Here is a 21,141-nt window from a genome sequence, read left to right as displayed (position 1 = left end):
CACAGGACAGCAGGGGAGGGGCTGAAGGGGAGGCCCTGCCAGGAAGGAGAGGGACCAAGAACAAGCTGGGTGTTCCTGGTCCTGGGGCTGGAGGTCGAAGGCATCTGACCACCAGTGGTTCCCTCCTCCTTCTCTCTTCTCAGAGACTCCTGGCTGCCTGTCCTCTCGCTGGCAGACCTGGAGCTGGTCCTGCTGGCACCCCTTCCCCTGGAAGGACAGACAAAGGCCAAGAGATACCCGGCCAATGTGCGTCCAATGAAAAGGAGAGCTAGAGAGACAGAGACTGACTCCTAAGGGCAGGTAGAGATGCTGGCAGGGGCCAGGAGCGGAGGCAGAAGGGGAGAGGCCACACATGGCCAAGGTCCGAACCATGGCCCTCAGCAGGAAGATAGAGGCTGGGGCCTCTGTCATGGCTCTCTGTGCTCTGACCACAAGGAAGCACTTTTGCAATATAGGAAAAGAAGAAACCAGATTGATAAAGGAAGTGCTGGTCACTCTGGGGACGGGTGAGTTTGGGGAAGGCTCGCACCCTCCCTTGCTCTTCTGAAGGGACCTGATCCTCGCTCTCTGGGTGTCTCCTGTCTCTCCAAGGAGGCACCTCCTAGGGCCTCCCTCTGGCCTTGACGGAGCTGCTGTCGCTTCCTCCCTGGGGAGGAGAGCAAGGCAATGGGTCTGTTCCTGCTGCTGTCTCTGCTGCTGCTGCCGCCACGTCTGCAGGCTGGTGAGTGTCCGGAACACCCTGGCTCTGCCCCGAGGCCCAGCGAGTCCCCAGCAAGGGCTGTGGCTGGGCAGCTGGACAGGGGGTCTGCTGGGGGAGCTGGCCAGGCCTCCCAGCCCCAGCAAGCGACGGGCTGGTCCCATAGTGCTGGTCAGCCCCAACCCTTCACCCTCCTCCCTACCCCATGCCGGGCGAGGGAACACCCAGGCCAGGGAGCCAGTCCTACCATCTGTCCCACTACTGCCCGTCGGGGAGGGTGTCAGAAGGGCTGGGCTTATCGTCTTCATCTCTCCCCGTGGCTTCAAGTCGCTCCTCTCCCCGCTCCTGCAGGTAGACCAGCAGAATGTTATCTAAATAACTACGGAATCAACCAACCAGACCGCCTCTCAGCCCCCGAGGGTGGCTCCGTCCGCATCCCTTTCTCCTTCTATCACGACTGGCAGTTAGCCCCGGATCCCAGAGTGAGTGTAGCCTTGAGACGGACACACTTCCATGGGCCGGTCATCTACAACAGTACTCAGCCTTTCATCCATAAGGACTACAGGAACCGGATCTCCCTTGAATTATCACCGGGTCAGAGGTCGGGCTCCCTGCAGATATCGAACCTGCAGGAGAAGGATGGGAATTTGTACTTTTGCCGGATCCAAGTGGAAACATTAAGATGCGGCACGAAGGTGTGGCAGGCCCTCGAAGGAACCGAACTCACCATCACCCCCGGTGAGTCCAGCTGCCCCGCAGCCACCACGCTCGCCCTGAGGCTCCTAAAGGCCATGGCACCCGCATCCCCCAGGCCTGGCCCAGGCGCCCCTCTTCCTGGGCGCCCTTCACTCAAACTCGTCTCCCACACCACCTCCTCCCCAGCCCTCTGCCGACTTGACTCTTTCTCCGCCATGTCCCCAGGCCCGGGCTGCCCTCCCGCCACCCCCTCACGGCTCCCCCCAGACCCAGCCCCACGCCCCCAGCCTCAGCACCTTCTGGGCTGCCCAGTTTCCCTCCCTTCCTGCCCTAAGCGGGGGCTCCAGCTCCTCCCTGCCCTGCCCCCATCCATCCAGCATGTGGGCTGCCTTCCCTTTGTCATGCGTCCACGTGCGCAGCCCCAGCCAGCCCCAGTCTTGCGTCTCCCCAGAGCCATGGGCCCAGCCCAGCGCACCCAGCAGGTGCCCAGAGATGACCCACCCGAGAGCCCGGTCCCCCGGCGACGCCCCATGCCCTGTTTTCCCGATCCCCCCACTTCCTCCTGCTCTGCTCCTCGGAACCCAGACCGCAGTGCTCCCCGCCCAGCCCCATCCCTCCTCTCCTTCCCCATCTCCCTCTTCCCCTGCCTCCGTCCTCCTAACCCTCCTTGCTCCCCCATCCCTGGTCCCCGCCTCTGCCTGTCCTGTCCCCGCTGTCCCCTCCGATCGCGCCCCTCCGTGCTGGCCGTTGAGAGGCACGGCTGCAGCACAAGTGCGGCCGCTCCCGATCTCTAGCTTGGTATGTGTCACCGTAGTTAACCTGCCCCACGGCCCTACAGTAACAGCAGGTACTGCTGTCGTCTTCCTGCCGCAGATAGGGACACTGAGGCTCAAACAGCCTAAGGACCTGCCCAAAGCCACCATCTTAGTGCAGGTGGGACTTGAACCCAGCCTAACCCCGGAGCCTCCACTTGAACAGTAACTGCTCAGCCTCACCAGCTGACTTGAGGCTATCATTGTCTTGACCTATTGTTCATGAATAATGCAATCTGCTACATTACTAGATCCTCCATGTAACTCGGCAGCCCGTGGGAACTTGAACCTGGGTTTGTCCCCACAGCAGGGTGGGGAGGGCATCTCTCCCAGGAGCAGGCACTGGGGGGTGCGCTGTCTGTAGACTTCCTTAAAAACGAAAAACTGTAGGTTTGCTTTTTACAGCTACTCGCGCTGGCTGTTCCAGACCATACATCACTGCTCCTGGCGGGAAGGTCACACTGTCTGTGTCCCCAGCCCTGGTAACCACTGCCCCGTAGGACCGCCGGGCTGGTTTAGAGCAAACAGAAAATGGCTCACAACTGAATTAGGCCAGACAGGCTTGGGTTTATATTTCGGGCACCTCCTGCATCTTCCCTTAAGTGGTCATTTTGGGGAGACTTGGGCTCTTCTCAGACCCTCCTCCTCTTCCTTCCTTAATTCTCCTAACTCTTCTCATTTCTCGGTTTCAGTCACATTCACTATGAGTTCTTCAGCAGTAAGTTAATTTTTTCATTTAGTACAATTAATTGGATATTCATGCTCATAATTTTTAAAATACAGAGAAGTAATAAAAAGAAGTTTTTACCTAAGTGAAGTATCACCACACAAAAACATCCCCCTAAGGGAAATTTGCAGCAAGTAGAACTGAGAAGTCTGTGCTTGGCTTAATCATGCTTTTTACATACAGATGTTTTCTTTTTGTATCCAAATCTCACTGTATTCTCCACTGTAAATTCCTCTTTTTATGTCTTAGCCCAAAATCCTGTATTCCACTAGGGGCTGAAAATATTTTAATTTCTTCTGATTTTTGTATGCTTTCTTTTGGCAGTAAAGCTCACTGATCTAGTGAGGATTTCTTTTGCTATATGGTGTGAGCTAAAGAATTACATTGATCTTCATAGCGAGAAACAAATCAATCGTCCCAGCTAGATTTATGGAATATTTTTTTCTCTTCTCCATTGACTCATAGGCCTGGCCTTTTTGTAGGATAGCACCCACTTCTGATCTGTCAACCCCATTTCCCTGTCTTTTCTCTTGTCGCTACCAACACTGTTCTAGGGATTGTAACTTGTCACAGTTCAGTGGCTGCTAAGTGTATGTCCAGCAGAACCACGTTACTTCCCTAGAAACCTTACTATTGTTTTGGTCTATTGTGTCACATGAATATTAGAATAAGCTCACCAAGTTCTGAAGAAAACACTTACAGGTATTTTTAAAACCAGAATTGCATTAAACCTACAAGGCAATTGATAGAAGCGGAAATCAGTGTGAATCCAATCCTCCGACCAGAATGGCCGCTATTTTATATCCCTCAGGAACCTCAGCAGTGTTCTTCCACAGACCTTGTAAACATCTCACAAGACGCTTTCCTCTAAATCCTCTATTTTTTGTTAACTAATATGCAACATTATTTTTTGAATGTTCATTTTCTATAATTTTCACTAGAAAATATTGCATAAATTTTGGCCAAACGCTGGGTTATAGGCACGTTTTTCTCTCCTCCCTACCAAACTCTACTAAAATGACAGCAAAGGGAAATGTTTAAGACAAAATCCACAAGGACAAAAAAGTATGTGAGTCATGTGGTCAAAAACAGTATTTGGGAAGCTGGAAACATGTAGACTAATATACCTGGCCTAAGAGACCAGGGGAGCTTAGCCCTAAACCAGCAGTGGGGAGACCAGGAAGAAAAGCAGTTTTTTAACTACAAAAACTCCTTGACGGTTCAGCAAGGGCAACCCCGGAACGCCTGACAGTGGGAGTGCAAGGGTGTCAGAAAGCTGGAGGATTGGGTGAGAATCTATTTAAGAATCTATTTAAGAAGCAGGGAAACCTCTGGGCCTCCTCCCCATCCAGCAGACTGGAGATTTGCTTTCCAGAAAGGATGGACCAGAGGGAGTTTGGGGGCACCACCCCAGGCATACTGGGGGCAAGGGATCAGTCCTTAAAACTGGAGATTTGGTGACCTGATAAGACCCTAAATGCCCAGCCCCCTTGATGCCTTCCAGTTCTCAGGCAACCCAGCTGGTATCCCCCATCCCGCTAAGGGCAAGAAATCAGGAGATTCTTCTCTGGGAAATCTCTCTGATGGAAACCCCAAAGGATCCAGAAATCCTAACAGATCCTACAGCCCAGTAGCGGACAAGCACTTTCTCCCAGACCACACACACGCCTCCAGTCAGCGTGGCTTCTGCACATTGACCTCCAAGGGGACAGCCTAGTAGCTGACAAGCACTTTCTTCCAGACCACACACACCGCTTCCAGTCAGCGTGACTTCTGCATATAAGCCTCCAAGGGAACCAGGACATGGGGTCTTGGCCGCTCTGGAAATCCTCTAGTCCTGAGGATTGACCTCTCACCTCGGCTGCGCCTAGAGACACACCATTTAAAACTATGACTACATTAGACTCTTAAGGAATCCTTCCCAGTGAGCAAAGGGGAGCAAAGGGGAGTAGCTGGAAGGCACCAGAACAATGGAGAGAGAATAAAACTCAGATAACAACCATTTCCAGAAAGTTGAAGACACAAGCATGGAGCAACAGAGGGAGCTTTCCAAACAGACTAGGAGCTCTTAGGAACTTAAGCTATGATGGCAAAAATGGAAAAACCAGTAAAAGGATTGTGAGATCAACTTGACAGATTCACCTCAGAAGGCTGATAAAGATTCACAGATCTGGAAACTGTGGCGGGTTGGATAGCAGCCCCCACAAAGACGTTTCCACACCCCAGCCCCCAGAACCTGGGACTATTACCTTACATGGTAACAGATGTGACTCAGTTGTCACAGAAGAGAAGGTAGTGTGGCCACAGAGCGGAGACTCAGTGGTGCAGTCTGGAAGCTGGCAGACGTAGGGAACAGAGTCTCCCCTAGAGCCTCCCGAGGTTGTGAGGCCCTAGTCACACCTTGGTCTCTGACTTCTGGCCTCCAGGACTGAGAGAAGCTAAACTTCTGTTGTTTTAAGTCACCCAGTTTGTGGTCATTTCTTACAACAGCCATAGGAAAGTCACATAGAGAAAAATTGAGGATTGGTCCAAGAGTGCCAGCCTCTGAATTATGGGAGTTCCAGAGACAGAGAAGAGAGAAGGTAGTTGGAAGAAAATATCGACCAAATAACTCTTGAAATTTTCCAAAACAAAGGAGCCCAGAGTAATGGGTAAAAATAAAAAGACCTACCTTGAGACACTGCAACATGAAATTTCAGAATTTCAGGGACCAAAAGATGATGCAAAAAACTCCCAAGGAGGAAAAAACAGGCCACGGGAAATTTGGGAATCGCCAAGGCTCTGGTGGTCTCCATAGCAACAGAGGAAGCTGGAAGACAATAGTTGAATGCTTTGAAATTCTAAGAGAATATTCTTACATTCATTCATTCATTCAACAAATATTAATTGGATGCCTACTGTGTGTAAGGTGCTAATACAGACATTAGGGAAACAGCAGGAAAGAAAGAAAAAAAAAAAGGCTAAACATGTCCACAACAATGCCTCTTGCACATCAGTATGGAAAGAAGGCTGAAGAGCAATCCAACACATTAATTCTGTGTGTTGAATGGTGGTGAAAAGAGAAAGGCAGGGAAATGGAGCAGAATCTGGGGGATAAAGGTTGCTAGGGGTGTTACCCTATTCAGCTGGAACAGGAAAGGCCCGAGGGACATTAGAGCCAGGAGAAAGCAGCCATTGTAACAGGGTGACTGAGAAGAGGTTTGAGTAGAGCACAGGGCAGGGAAGCCAGTCAGGGATGGGACACACCTGCAACCATCTCCAGGGTTGAGGAGCCAGGTAGAGAGAAGATACTGGGACCAGGGAAGGGCTGTAGCTTTGGGGGAGAGTCAACATGTCTGGGATGGTTAGTTTTAGGCGTCAACTTGACTAGGCTGAGGAATGCCGAGAGAGAGGGTAAGACATTCTTTCTGGATATGTCTATGATGGCATTTCCAGGAGAGTTTAGCAGTGGGTGGGCATCATCCCTTGAGGACCTTGAGACCCTTGAGGGCCTCAAAAGAACAAAAAAGTAGAGAATGGGCAGGGAGCTCGACTTCTTCTGTCCTCAGGCAGAGCTCCTGGTTCTTGGGATTTTGGAATCACACTGGGAATTATATAAATGGTTTCCTTGGTTCTCAAACCTATAGGTCTGGCCTGGAACCACACCCCCAGCTTTTCTGGGACTCCTGTTTGCAGACACAATGGCTTCTCAGCTGTCAAAATCACATGAGCCCGTTCCTCAAAACTCTACATCTCTTTCTAACCCCATTGGTTTTATGTCTCTGAGACCGCAGATTAATACAAGATCCAGTGAGAAGGGGTCCAACAGTTTTGCCACGACTTACCCTCCTCGCTCCATCTCTCTCTTTTTTTTTAAGATTTTATTTATTTACTTATTTGAGAGAGAGAGCAAGATCGAGAGCATGAGTGGAGGTGGGAGGTGCTATAGGGAGGGGCAGAGGGAGAGGGGAAAGCAGGCTCCCGTGCTGAACGGAGAGCCCGGTGTGAGGCTCTGTCCCGGGACTCCGGGATCATGACCTGAGCTGAAGGCAGACGCTTAACCGACTGAGCCACCCAGGAACCCCTCTCCTCTATCCTCGGATGGTGACTTCCAATGGCCACTGAATAGGAACCAGTGCGTGAGAGAGCCCATGGATGGAGTCCACCAAAACCAGCCTCCAAGGGCACAAAGCAGGTGGAGAAGAGTTGGGGAGTGGATCTAAGAGAAGCCAGCAGAAAAATCCATCCCAGGCACAGATCTGTAGGAAGTGAAGGAATGTTCCAGTCAAGAGGGATCGGCAGGGCAGAGGCCATGAGGTGGGACGTGTACAGCTGAAACAGATGAAGAAGCCAATGGTACAGGAGGTGAGATCAGAACAGGCAGTGGGGGCAGATCCCATGTGGCTCTGAAAACCAAGAAAAGAACTTTCACCCTCACAATGAATCTAGTGAGGGTTTCCTGCTGTGTCCTGATGTGCACTGATGTGTTCTGAGGGTCCCTCCAGCTGTTGTGTGGAGAATCAGACTGTAAAGACGAGCAAGGTCACCGGCAGGAACACCAGTGAGAGGTGATATGCCTTGAAAAGGGTGACAAAGAGGGCAGGGGAGATGCTGTCTATATTTGGAAGACTGAGCAGGCAGAATGTGCAGATGATGGGATGTGGGGGTAAGAAAGAGAAGAAGCAAGAGTGACTCTAGCATCTTGAGGGATGGACCTGCTACTGGCCAAGATGGGGACCTGGGGGAGGAGCAGGCTTGGGAGGAGATCAAGAGTTAAGGACAACTGAAATTTGAGACATTACAAGACAAACAAATGGAGGATGAGTAGGCGTGAGATTTAGGAGTTGGCGGTATGGGGAGAGAGGTGGCTGGGTATGTAACTTTGGGCGGGATTAGCATGTTGCTGCTGGTTAATGCCATGGGACTGGATAAATTATCTGGGAAGTGAGTGTAGATAGAGAGGGGGTCCTAGGACTGAACTAAGGAGGTCCCATGACTGTTTCGGGCTGGGAATAGGAGGAATCAATAAGAAGACAGAAGGAGCTACTAGGGACGCAGGAAAAGAACAAAGAGAACAGTGTCCCAGAAGCCAGGTGAAGAACCCACGTCATGAAAAAAACATTGCATGCTGGAGGGTCGAGTAAGGTGGTGAAAGGGGGGTGTGAGGGATCTAAATCCTCAGTTTCAATGGTAGGAAGTAAATAAACACAACTTGAGTCAAGAAACAGCAGTATGTGCATGTGATTTAGAAAAACAAGCCTAATGTCAGAAGAAATAGCTAACGGTGGGCTTATGCAGGGGCTACTGGTTTTATACACTGTATGAAATTTGTGAACTCTTTAAATTATGTGCCTTTTGGGGCGCCTGGGGGTGCAACTGGTTAAGCAACTGACTCTTGGTTTTGGCTCGGGCCCTGATCTCAGGATCCTGAGACTGAGCTCCTGTCCTGCTCCGCACTCAGAAGGGAGTCTGCTTGGGATTCTCTCTCTCCCTCCTCCTCCGCCCCACCTGCCCCTGTACTCGCCTTCTCAAATAAATAAATCTTTTTAAAAATAAATTATGTGCCGGGGCACCTGGGTGGCTCAGTGGGTTAAAGCCTCTGCCTTCGGCTCAGGTCATAATCCCACGGTCCTGGGATCGAGCCCCGCATCGGGCTCTCTGCTCAGCGGGGAGCCTGCTTCCCGCTCTCTCTCTGCCTGCCTCTCTGCCTACTTGTGATCTCTCTGTTAAATAAATAAAATCTTTAAAAAAAATCTTTAAAAATAAATTATGTGCCTATAAAAGTTGGATAAATGTTAAATTTTGAAAATAATAAAGGCACTGGTAATACTTGCACATCATTAAAAAAAAAAGGTCAAACAATACCGAACTGAATCCAATGACAAGTACATTCCTTCCTCTGCACTTTATTTCCCAACCACTACTTCTTTCTGAGAAATGTTCTCTCTTACAGATATAGATATAGATACAAAACCCAGATAGAATCAAACTGTATGCTATTCTGCTCTATGACTTGTTTTCATGTCCCCGTACAACAAAGTATTTTTCCATTTCAGCACATACACAGCTCTGCCTTTTTTTAAAAAAAATATTTTATTTATTTATTTCACAGACAGAGATCACAAGTAAGCAGAGAGGCAGGGGGAAGAGAGAGAGGGGGAAGCAGGCTCTGAGAGAGTAGGGGGAAGCAGGCTCCCCGCTGAGCAGAGAGCCCAGTGCGGGGCTCGATCCCACGACCCCAGGATTATGACCCAAGCCGAAGGCACTGAGCCACCCAGGTGCCCCTCCTTAACCTGCATTTTTAAAAAAGGAAATTATGAATGGAGAGTAGTGTCAGGGTTATCGTTTTATGAAATGAATTAGAATTGCCTCATTTTCGTATTTCTCTATGTTCTAGAATCTATTTGGGAATTATTTTTTCCTTAAATTTTCACAAGAATTTACCCATAAAACCTCCTGAGCTTGGAATCCTTATGATGGGTAGTTCTTTAATAGAATTCCCTTTTTTTTTTCAAGCTTGTTTTTTTTTTTTTCTTTAGTAAAATCTACCCTGGCTGTGGGGCTCAAACTCATGATCCCCAAACCAAGAGTCTCATGCTCTTTTGATCGAGCCAGCCACGCACCCCTAAAGTTCTCTGAAATTGTACTACTTAGCTCCATTTCCCAAAGTTTTTATTTCAGGAAATCATCCAATTCAGAGTTTTAAAAATTTATCAACCTATAATTGAGCATATGCAATCACAAATGATTTCAACAGACTCTTATTAGGTTTGCGAGAGTCTTGTCTGTTTTCTTCTTTGTTTCTTGTTTGTTTGTTTGTTTTTCCCCTAAATAACGACTTTCTGCATTTATTTCTATTGTCCTGATTCCTAATAAATTTATTCCTACATAGCTTTCATTACTTGTTTCCCTCTGAGTTTTCTTAGGGCTGGCTTCTTTCTGGTTTTGGTACTTCTTCTGTTCATTTTCCAAATTTCATCTGGTTTTAAATAATAAAAGCACTTAATACTATGAATTTGGCTTAGAGTATGGCTTTAGTCACATTTTAGGAGGTATTTTTTTAAAAATATGTATTCCTTGGATTTTATTTTTCTAGATAGCATGTTATATACATTTGTTGAGGAGTTTAAAATTTTTATCTCAATTAAAAGATGCTTTTATTATTCCATTCCAATGAGGGTCAACAGAAAATTTGGTCCATACTAACCTGAAGATTTTATTGGCATTGAATTTTTTCCAGTAGCTTAGCATTCTGTCAGTTTTTACACAGTGCGTTAAACATCTACAAAGGTACAATCTATTTGTAGAAGTTCAGTATATATTAATTTAATCTTAAAAACATATTTCTGGGGCTCCTGGGTGGCTCAGTAGGTTAAAGCCTCTGCCTTCGGCTCAGGTCATGGTCTCAGGGCTCTCTGCTCAGCAAGGAGCCCGAGTCCCTCTCTCTCCGCTGGCCTCTCTGCCTACTTGTGATCTCTCTCTCTCTCTCAAATAAATAAATAAAACCTTTAAAATATATATATTTCTAATATATGTTAGGCGCTTTACAGATGTTTTATCACTTACTAAAACAATCCAAAAAGGATAAATACTGTTTGGCTCTACTTATAACAAGTTCCTAGAGCAGTCAAATTCATAGAGACAGAGAACAGAACAGTGGGTGCCTGGGGCTAGGGAAGGGAGTGTGTAGTGAGTGCTTCATGGGGACAGAGTTTCGATCTGAGAAAATGAAAAAGTTCTGGAAAAGGATAGTGGTGATGGTTGTACAACAGTGTGAATGTACTTAATGCCACTGAACTATATACTTAAATATGGTTAAAACAGTAAATTTTATGTTACCTATACTTTACACAATGAAAAATTTTTTCTTTCCTATAATTTAGGGATCCCTATTTGTCGGCGATGAAATGAGGTTCTGAGGTCACACCACTGATGGGAGGTAGAGAGAGTCAGCATCTAAGCTGGATGATGTGGATTCATTACCCGCTCCCTGCGTGAGAGCTTTAGAGAGTGGTCCCCACCCCCAGTGTTTCCCAAAGTAGGGAACAAGATGTGACAGTTTCACCCAGAAACCTCCAGTCCTCCAGGGGAAAATCTGCTTAATTCTCATGTCTTCTCAGCTTTCAAGACGACCACCACTGCTCCCACCACCACTGCTCCCACGACCACTGCTCCCACCACCACTGACGTTGGTGACTTGGAAGACAGTAAGAGTTCAACGTCTTCAGTCCTGAGTGTGGAAGCTGCAGTAGGGGTGGCGCTGGCTGTTGCTGTGCTCATAATTGCAATTTTGGGACTGATACTCTACCTCAGGCGGAAGAGAAGCAAAGGTAAGTGGTTCTGGGCCATGCCCCCCACCAAGCTTCCCTACTGAGTGTTTCTCAAAACAACCTGCATCACAATGACCCCGGGTCCTTCTGCATTAAAAAATGCAGCTCCAGGGGCACCTGGGTGGCCCAGTGGAAGCCTCTGCCTTCCGTTCAGGTCATGAGGCCAGAGTCTTGGGATCCAGCCCAGCATAGGGCTCTCTGCTCAGCAGGGGGCCTGCTTTCCCCCCCTCCCCCTCTGCCTGCCTCTCTGCCTACTTGTGATCTCTGTCAAATAAATATATAAAATCTTAAAAAAAAAAAAAAATGCAGCTCCCTGCTGGGCTTGAGGTCCGGGCTTGGGAATCTAAATTTTTAAAGGTCTCATCAAGTGCTTTGTGTGTGTGTGTGTGTGTGTGTGTGTGTGAACACATTTAGTTTTATTGTAACAAAGCAACTTGTACACTTTCAAGGTTTAAAACTGAGCATCATTTTCCTTTCCAGTGAAACAAAAAGAAAATTTAAAAATAAACAGGAACAAAATTACAATAGAGAATGTCAATGCCAAATAAGATCCTACAAGTTCTGCTGATTCTCCCATCGAGTGGCAGGGCTCAAGTCATCATTAGGAGAGAGTTTTATTTTAAAAGTGTCATCTTAAACTGCAAGGATGTCTGTTAAACATGCCAAAGGAGAAGCCATGATGTCAAAATGCCCACTTAACCCACCCAAACATCTCAAACCCACCTTTTGCTGACCTTCTATAACCCCATTTTTTTAAAGTTTTTTTTCTTTTTTTTAAACAAGAGAAAGTAGACAGGTACATGTTGGTAAATGCTAACTGTCCATATTCACATAGAGACACAGTGTACTCTGTGCCCAATATACAGAGAAAGGAGGGGAAAAAGCTCGAATTCTATGCACTACTACACAGGGGCCTAGCCCCCTCCCGCTTCCAGCAGAGCTAAGGGAGTAGAAGGTTTTTCTTTTTTCCCACAGAGCACAGTGGTGTTGATTCCATAAAGTTTTTGTTTTTGTGTGTGTGACCAAGTTTGAGAACCAGTGCGGCAGACCCTGGAGCAGGCTGATTGGAGAAAACAAATGTCAATAAAGCCTAGGTCCTGCTTTCAAGGAACTCAGGGCCGGAAGCGGGGAAGAGGGAGTGATTGCCTCATTTAGAAAGAGCTGTGGTAGGTTGGGAGAAAGGAGGGGAACCAGTGAGGAATTCCCATAGGAAGTGACCCTGCAAAAAGTCTCAAAGAATATGAGAATTAGCCAGGCAAACAGTGAGGCTAGTGAAGAGGTCACTATCCATGCAGGGGCAGGAGATCAGGGAGGGAACCGTAGGTAGCTCAGTGCTGTGGAAAAGGCTGATGATGGGAGAAGAGAACCTTGTAAATGACTCGCAAGAGCCTCTGAGCCCAGAGGCAATGCGAAGCAGGGAAGTGGCCACCTCAGCTCTGCCTTCCAGATCCATCAGTCTGTGCTGGTGGGGCCAGAGGCGGGGCCAGAGGTGGGCCAGGCAGGGCCAGTCTAAGGCAATGGCAGTGGGTGGAGGGAGAGAGCCAGATCCTGGGAAAGTTTAAGAAGGAAAACCAGTAAGACTTAGGGACTGGGCTGGCGTAGAGGTGAGGGAGTGGGAAGAACTCGGGTGAAAGAGTCCTCTGGGAAACCACCAAGCAAATTAGAGAACACGGAGGTCAAGACCATGTTTGGGGGAGGACGATGGTTCCTTAGTCTGGGGTATGTTGGAGAGGTGCCTGTGTGGCCTCCGCGGAGAGATGTCCCTGAGCAGTGTGGGTGTCCGCATCTATAGCTCAAGAGGACAGGGCTAGAGGCGTTCATCATTTACACCCCACCAGCCTCCAGTATTGATCTGAAATTCCTCTGAAGAAAACTTCCAGCGAGAGGAGGTGAGCTGCGGGAGATACTAAAGCACAGAGTGAGGAGCACAGAGTCCGGACGGCTGCAGTCAGGTCCTGGCTGCGGAAACACGCCGGTGCAATGGTACCATTACTCTCTGCCCCAGCTCACCCGTCGGTGAAACGAGAAGAGTAATTACACTCCCCCTGGGGTTGTCATGACAATCACATGTAACGCATCGCGACTAGATCCCGGCACAGAATAAGGGCCATATGAGCATTAGCACCTGCAATTTTAAGCTGTAATGATTGAAATTATTCGATCCAGTCCTATGGAAACACAGATAAACCACTATCCGAGAAGAGAAAAGCCCCAAAATAGGCAGGATGAAACAGATCAAAATATATTCAGAATTTAGTAGGTTAATCAGCAGCATTTCTAATCAATGGGGAAGGATGAGAGTCATTCAGTACACGGTGCTGGAATGAGTGAGCGGCCATCTGGGGAAAATAATATTATCTCATAACTCACACCAAAATAACTTCCACCGAGATCAACCAAAGAGTTAAATGAGGGGAAAAATAACCCCAGTACTCGAGGAGAGCACGTGAGACCATCTCATGTCCATGCAGTGGAGATGGCCTCCCTAAGTATGACGTAAAACCTAAAAGCCATGAAGAAAAATGTTGACAAACTCAACATATACAAATTGCTCTTCGTTCTGCAGAGGAAAAGTCACAGCAGTTGTCTCTAGAGTGAGGCTGAGGGTCGGAGAGGAAGAGCTGTGACAGTCACTGAGGGAACAGAAGATGGTATTTCAGGATCCACCCAGATGAGAAGCCAGAGCTCTGTAAAAGCATCACTGTGCATGATCATGTCTCCCCCATGCATGTGTAGAAACTTCTAGAACGTGTTGGTTAGAAGTTATGTTCCCCTGCTGGCACCACAGAAGAAAAGTACCAGGGCTTACCTAAGACAGAGTTCCTTGTTTCCCCTCACAGAAAAGGATGAGAAGGCGGATGGCAGAGGCTGCTGTCCTCGGGCACTCAGGCTTCTAGCTTCCTGCTCACTGTCCTAGCTACTGGCTTCTGTCCTGAAGGTTGCCTCGTGATCCAAGATGGCTGCTTGGAGTCCAGCCATCATTTCTGAATCCAGGCAGGAAACAGGAGGAAGGAAGAAAGGACAAAAAGACCATGCTGCGGCAGTTTGTCCTTTACTCAGTCTTCCTGAAAATCGTATCCACAACTTCCCCTTGAATCATATTGGCGAGGATGCAGTCATATTCCCCACATCTGTCAGTAGGGGAGCACGCTGCCACCCCAAATAAAACCAAGGTTCTGTAACTGAGTAGAAAGAAATAAATGGAAATTGGGTAAGCAAAGAGCGTCCGCTGTCATAGGCCTCATCCGGAATTAGAGATGCGTCAGCTAAGTGTGGCCTAAGGACAGGGGAACAGGAGAGGTCAAGGTGCTCGTGAGAGGGGGAATGCAGAGGAGAGGGTCAGCAGGGAGCTTGGACGGCCGGAAAGAAAGTGGATTGTTAAGGGACAAGAGTTCACGGGGTCAAAGCGCAGGCATAGCCAGCAGGATGATAACAGGAGAAAGCTGGAAGGAAAGAAAGTTGTAGCAGAAAAATGATGCTGGCGTTTAATATTGCGGAGTTCTCAGTCCCAGGGATTTTTTAAAAAATAAATTAAAAAGTCCAGGGTACGGCAGAAGAGAGGGTCCTGGAGTTTGGAGGATGTAGGAGTCCCATGTGTCCAGAGGGTTGTCTCCGTGGATGGTGGGACCTCCCAGGATGGTGTTGGGCGGTGGAGGGCATGTCTGTGATACAGGGGCCAAAGCTTGGGAAATGCCACAAAGAGACTCGGGGGGATGAGGAAGGAAGAGGGGGCTGGGGAGACTGGCGGGGCTCAGGGGCGGAGGGTGGAGAGGAACAGGCCGCAGCTCAGACCCAGGTCCCAGCCATGAGGCTCACAAGGCAGGAGAGAAAAAAACCACCACTCAGGAAAGCACAAAAAGCCAGTGTTTCGGGATAGGAGGAAGCAGGGGGGTCTGAGACAAGGTGGAAGGAAAAGGACGGGTGGGCAGGGCCTCGGCAGTAGAAGGAGCAAGGCTGAGGGATGCTTGGGGAATTCAAGCAAGGGGGAAGCAAACAAACGGAAAAATTGAGGTTGGGAGAGAAAGACGATGCAGGCAAGAGCTGCTCTCCTGATGTGGTGTTGACAACCCCGGGACAGGGTTGGGCAGCCTCAGGATGACAGCAGGTGTCACTCTGAGTCCCAGGTTGGTCCAACAGAGCAGCTCGACTGCCCTGGTCTCTCTGGAGGTTGGTCTCAGAGCACACAGAGCAGGAAGGCAGGGAAGAGAGGCGCCCTCTATAGATGGCACCCTAATGTGCTGCTGTTCCCCTACAGGTCTGAAGACTAACGCCAGAGCGGTACCCGAGTGAGTGCTTGTCCCTCTTGGGAAATAGGGGAGTTCCTTATGGGAAGGGCACAGGGCCTCTGCACTCCACGCTCCTGGTCCTTTCCCAGGGGGTGTGTCTTTTCTCGGAGCCACTTCCCTCCTCAGCTCTGAACCTCGCCTCCCTGCCTCCCTCTGTAGCCCTCTTCCTCTTCGCCTTCCCACCTGCCTGTCCCTCCAGCCCATCTTCTAGACTTCTCTCCTTCTCTCCAGCCCCTTTCCTCCCCTCTCTCCCCTCTGGCCAGAAGTCCTGAGGTGGAGCTGGTGTTCATTCTCTAGTTTGTACCAACAACCACAGGGCAGATAAGACTTCACCCTTCCCAAGGCTCTTCCAACAAAGCTGCTTCTCCAGGACCATCCGCCTTCAAAAGGCCTGTGGGACCTCTACTGGCTACACTGCAAACTGCCTCTCGGACCATCCAGGACGCCTCCTGAGAGCCTCCAAACAGAGCTCACCTCGGAGCGTCAGGCCGTGCCAGGGCCCCTCCCTGCCCATACACACACACACACACACACACTCGCATGCACAGAGCACCAGCCCCACACGGGTTTGAACTCTCTTCTGCCCAGCCTCTAACCCACATTCTGCCCTCTCCTTCTTATACAGGGGATCCGTCCAAAACACGGAGGAGAAGTATGAGAACATCGGGATTAAAAGTGAGTTCTGACGGCCGCCACTCCTACCCTTCCCTACACACCCCCTGCTCACGCCCAGGGGCCCCACCCATTCCTAGTCCTGACCCTGGTCCCCACACGGCAGATGACCTCACTGCTGGAGGCTCCGGCCCATTTCTCTATCCTGGCCATATGCACCTGACCCCAACACACCTTGATTTTTTTCTAGGACAACAAACAGAGCCCCGGATGGAGCCCAAGCTGGAGCCCAAGGTAAGCATCTCAGATTATGGCCTGAAGGAATTAAAGAAAAGTTTGGGGGCGCCTGGGTGGCTCACTGGGTTAAGCCTCTGCCTGTAGCTCAGGTCATGATCTCAGGGTCCTGGGATGGAGCCCCGCATCGGGCGCTCTGTTCAGCGGGGAGCCTGCTTCCCCTTCTCTCTCTGCCTCTCTGCCTACTTGTGATCTCTCTCTCTCTCTCAAATAAATAAATAAATCTTTTAAAAAAAAAAAAAAGAAAGAAAGACAGAAAAGTTTGGAGAAGGTGGGGTGAAGGGAGCGGAGGGACTGCGCGCAGTGTTGGTGAACACTCAGGTGCCGGATTCCTGCTCTCCGGTGGGGACAGCTCCCCGTCCACGGTCTCACCCCCTTCTCCTTCCTTCTCGCCAGGATGAAGCCCAGGGCGACAACCCCATCCTCTATGCCTCCCTCACCCTCTCCAGCTCCTCATCACGGGCAGCACCTCCCCACCTCCCTCCCAAGGAGGCCCCGCAGGAGGAGACCCTATATTCTCTCGTAAAGGTCTGACGAGTGGGACTGGAGGATGATGCCTTAGACTGAGCTGCCCAGCGGGTCACAGCCTCTGATAATGACCCCGGCCAGATGGGCAGACTCAGAAGCCAGTGGGTGTGGAAGGCCCCCAAGGACCACAGAGAGACAGAGCCATCTGCTCCACCCCCTCTCCACCTTCCCAGCCCTTGCCCAGAGAGTCACAGGGCTGGTGGAATTTGCCTGAAGGCATCTAAGGAGAAAACTGATGGCTCCTTCCATTTCTGTCTTCTGCTTCTCTCCAAGAATGAATTATAATAAAAGGTCACACCCAAGATCCCTCCCCTAGTACTGGAGTTGGGTGACTGCCTCGGGGCGGGACACAATAAACCCAGACGCTGGTAGCCATTCCAGAAGCCAGGGGCTGCCCCTCCTCTGCCCATTCCCCTTCCCCTCCGATCAGAATGAGCACGCACTTGCCAAGTGCACCACCTCGTTTAGGCGCCTCCAACAAGCTGTGCCCAGACTGGATGCACTCACCCAAGCCGTGAACAGGACCACAGGGGTTAGCGCTTTTCTCCAGGCCACGTGCCTAGTAAGTGGCTGAGCCGCGGTCTGAACCCAGACCTGCCCTCCCCGACGACGGCCTTCTCCCAGGACTCAGGTGTCCCGGCCTTCCCTGATCCCTCAGACTGTGCCAGCCTCCCACAGACACAGGGACGTGCCCCGGGAGCCGAGGGGAGGGAGGGAAGCAGAAGGGAAGCTCGGGGTTAGAGACCAGCTGCAGAGAGCGGGAACCTGTTTTATTAACACGGGAACTGCACAGCCAGGACTTCGGCCAGTTGACCTGTAGCGGGTCACCAAGCCCCACACTTAACTCAGGGACCCTCTGAGGGGCGCCCCCTGCTGCCGGCACGGAAGGGGCGAGAGAGCAGCAGGGAGCCAGGTGCACACAGCTATTCCTCGAAGAAGGCCAAGGTGAAGTCCCCGGCGGCATCTCCACACCACGGCTCCTCCAGCTGCTCTGGCTCTGTCCCAACATCTTCCAGGAACTGCTCCAGGTCCAGGTCACTGGAGGCGTCATCATCAGGGGTGACACTTCCAGCCTCCTGAGGACACTTCCGGCCTTCCTTCCCCACCACGGGACAGGCCCCACGATGAGCTGGTGGGGTCAGGTCCTTTGGTACCATTCTAGCTTCTTGGTCCTCAGACAAGCTGGTTCCTGAGGCTTTGCTTTGAGGAGCTTTAAATTTTTTCTTAAGGCCTGGATGAAAAAGTGATGAAACTGAGAGTCCTATTAGGCCATTGTGAGATTTTACAAGTCAAACTCCTAAATTCCTATTTCCATAAAGGTTTCTGGTAAAGTTATCAATAGAAAGAAAATGGGTTTTGGTGTTAGAACGACCTGGATTCAAGCCATGGATCCAGACATATGCTAGTCATGAGTCTTGAGCAAATTTTAAACCCTTATCTCTAAAATGGCAACTGTCCAGCCATAGAGATATTGAAAGAATTAAAGGGAACCAGCAAGGAGTATCTACCTAGCCAGCTCACAGCAATACTCAACAAATGTCAGGTCCCCCCTCCTCACCATTGTCCTGTCCTTAGATCAAATCCATCAATAACCATTATGTTTCTACAGGGTGTGCTACACTCTCCAATCTGAGATGCCTAATTTTTTTTTTAAGATTTTATTCCTTTGAGAGAGAGACAGACAGACAGACAGAGCACAAGCAGGGAGAGGGAGAAGCAGACACCCGGCTGAGCTGAAGATCACCACCACCACCACCCCCGCCCAGGACCTGCAGATCATGACCTGAGCTGAAGGCAGATGCTTAACTTCGGAGTCACCCAGGCGCCCCTAATTTTTGTTCTTTTTAAAAGTAGTGAGAAACTATGATCCAGGAAGTTAAAAGTTCCAGTTAAAGGGTTAAGAATGATCCAGGAAGGGGAGACACAGATTTGCACCTCATCCCCCGTAGCTCTGCCCAGGCTCTGAGCCTTACCTGGCTGGTCAGGCTCTGACTTCCCATGCCCTTCTTTCCTTCCTATTATGGATACAGGAGGAGCTGCAGATTCATTTCCCAGAGATCTCTTCATCGTCTTCTTTTGCAGGGTCCCATCTCGTCCATTTGCTAGGCCTGCGTCACCCCACCCCAACCATGAAGGATATTCGTTTATTTCCCTCCAAATGACAGCTCAGCAAGGGTCCATAGACTCCCCTCCGTCTCTGCCTGCGTCCTCTGCTCATTCTCAATCAAGGGCGTTCTCTTGGTTCCCTCCTTTTCCCCAAATATTTCTCTCTCTCTCTCTCTTTCTCTGTCTCTCACTCACTCTCTCCAACTGCCCCCCTTCTTTTTTGGTCTTGGACCTTCTTCACCTTGTGTTTTTCCTCATAGCCTCCTTCCTCCAGGAAGTCATCCTGCCTGGCTAAGAATTTAAGACATTCATTCCACCTTTAACCTAAGACTTTATAATCAGAACAGAGAAGCAAGGAGGCTACAGCTTCCCTGATGACACTAATAGGAATCTTGACCATTTTTGCAGATTTTAGAGCTGAGACAACCAGTAAGATCCAGTGACCTGCAGGCCCCTCCCACTGTCTGCTTCTGCTCTGCCTCAATGGTACCATGTGTCTGTTCCCAGCTGGCTTGCTTACCTCTTGCCTTTGGTTTTTTGGTCTGAATTTTGGCTGGCTTGGGACTGGGCAAAGTTGGGTCCTAAGAATGGGAGAGAAAAATAAGAAAAGATAAATGAAGTCATACAATTAGTGTTTTTAATAGAGTGAGATGCTATGGAAATGATGAGTGGTTAGGGGAGTCAAATTGAGTCCTGTAGCTTGATCCTGTTTAAATCAATGACAACAAAGACAAAACTGTTCTCCTTTCCATTCTGTTTGGTATCGGTCAGTACAAAGCTTTATAGAGAAAGAAATAAAGTTAGGCCACAAATATGATAAAAAAAAACTATTAAAAATCAAATCAATGACTACGCTCTTTAAGTGTTAATCACTTCATAGTACATATGGATTTCAAATAATAATGTTGTACCCCTGAAACCTATACAGTGTTATAGGCTAATTTTGCCTCAACAAAAAAATAATTAAAAAGAAAACCCTCTTTCAGGACTTCCAGTTTCCAGTTCTACCTGTAAGAGGTTTAGAAGTCATCACTCTAACAACAAGTAAAAAAACTGAACAGATTGAAAAATCAACAACTCTTTTTATTTTGATCAAAGAGAGAACGGAGTGCCTGGGTTAAGCCTCTGTCTTTGGTTCAGGGTCCTGGGCTCGAGCCCCGCATCAGGCTCTTTGCTCAGCAGGGAGCCTGCTTCCCCCCCCTCTCTCTGCTTGCTTGTGCTCTCTCTGTCAAATAAAGAAATAAAATCTTAAAAAAAAAAAAAAAAAGAGGGAAGGACACAGGGCCACCAAACCGCTGTCCTGAAGAGACAAGAAGCAAATGCAGGAAGTCATATTTTACCAGGGCACAGATTCAGAAGCAGAAGAACCAGCACTTCTCACAAGAGCCAGTTCCAGGGCAGAAAAACCTCAACAGTACTAAATAAATTGTTCCATGCAGACAAGTATGGGAGTTAAAAACACCAGAGTTGCCCAGTCTTACAGTGGCTTCCAGACCTTTGTGGGTTTGACCTCCAGGAGTCTGACCATGCTGTCACAGAAAATACCAGAGAAAAGTCCCGTCATGCTTCTGGCAGAAGGAAGAGCAAAGGCAACATTTCGAAATATAGGCGAGCACTCTATTCTTCTGAAAAAGGCCTTTTCTCAGGAAAAACTAGTTAACCACAGCCTAATCTACCAAGATATTATCAGAGACTGACTGTCCAGGGGGAAGAGAAATATTTAACCCCTGCCACTCTAGCCATCCTGTCCCACCTAATGGGGGGAAAACACTAAGAAACACCACGAAGTTCACAGTCCAGAGCATGGGTTCATTTAAAGACATGAGATCTAGGCTTGCCTGGCTGGTTCAGTTAGAAGTGGATACAACTCTTGATCTCAGGGTTATGAGTTCAAGCCCCACACTGAATGTAGAGATTACTTAAATAAGTAAAATGTTTTTAAAAAGAAAAAAGACACGAGACATAGTAGTAGGACCACAGAACACATCCCCTCCCCTGACCTTACCATCACACTACTAAAGGCATATTTAGGGATACCTGGGTAGCTCAGTTTGTTGGGCGTCTGACCCTTGAT

The 21,141-nt window shown here is 49.1% G+C and overlaps 2 protein-coding genes and 1 long non-coding RNA gene across 7 annotated transcripts in view; 1 reads left to right on the top strand and 2 right to left on the bottom strand.

Annotated features, from left to right (window-relative positions):
* LOC106006710 overlaps positions 1 to 1,051 on the bottom strand; it is a 34,713-nt gene extending 33,662 nt beyond the window's left edge. For all 3 annotated transcript variants that reach the window (XR_006605253.1, XR_001180982.2, XR_006605254.1), the window contains exon 1: positions 945 to 1,051. This is a non-coding gene — a long non-coding RNA (uncharacterized LOC106006710). The remainder of the gene's footprint in view (positions 1 to 944) is intronic.
* Positions 477 to 17,263, top strand: PILRA (paired immunoglobin like type 2 receptor alpha). The gene is made up of 7 exons (XM_004761499.3): positions 477 to 721; positions 1,049 to 1,435; positions 11,032 to 11,241; positions 15,497 to 15,527; positions 16,153 to 16,202; positions 16,390 to 16,433; positions 16,830 to 17,263. Exons 1-7 carry the CDS (start codon positions 667 to 669, stop codon positions 16,965 to 16,967), a joined length of 915 nt encoding a protein of 304 aa, XP_004761556.1. The 5' UTR covers positions 477 to 666; the 3' UTR covers positions 16,968 to 17,263.
* Positions 17,264 to 17,474: 211 nt separating this feature from the next.
* Positions 17,475 to 21,141, bottom strand: part of ZCWPW1 (zinc finger CW-type and PWWP domain containing 1) — a 33,966-nt gene continuing 30,299 nt past the window's right edge. For all 3 annotated transcript variants that reach the window (XM_045075048.1, XM_013061012.2, XM_013061011.2), the window contains exons 15-17: positions 19,588 to 19,648; positions 18,935 to 19,069; positions 17,475 to 18,192 (exon numbers count right to left, since the gene is read on the bottom strand). In XM_045075048.1, the coding sequence (XP_044930983.1) occupies positions 17,885 to 18,192; positions 18,935 to 19,069; positions 19,588 to 19,648 (504 nt within the window). In that variant the 3' untranslated portion in view covers positions 17,475 to 17,884. The remainder of the gene's footprint in view (positions 18,193 to 18,934; positions 19,070 to 19,587; positions 19,649 to 21,141) is intronic.

Source organism: Mustela putorius, unplaced genomic scaffold (genome assembly GCF_011764305.1).
Source record: "Mustela putorius furo isolate JIRA1106 unplaced genomic scaffold, ASM1176430v1.1 tig00000139_pilon_pilon_pilon, whole genome shotgun sequence".
Classification (NCBI taxonomy): domain Eukaryota; kingdom Metazoa; phylum Chordata; class Mammalia; order Carnivora; family Mustelidae; genus Mustela; species Mustela putorius.
Note: the sequence above shows the minus strand (reverse complement) of the source record. Positions and strands in the feature narration are given on the sequence as shown.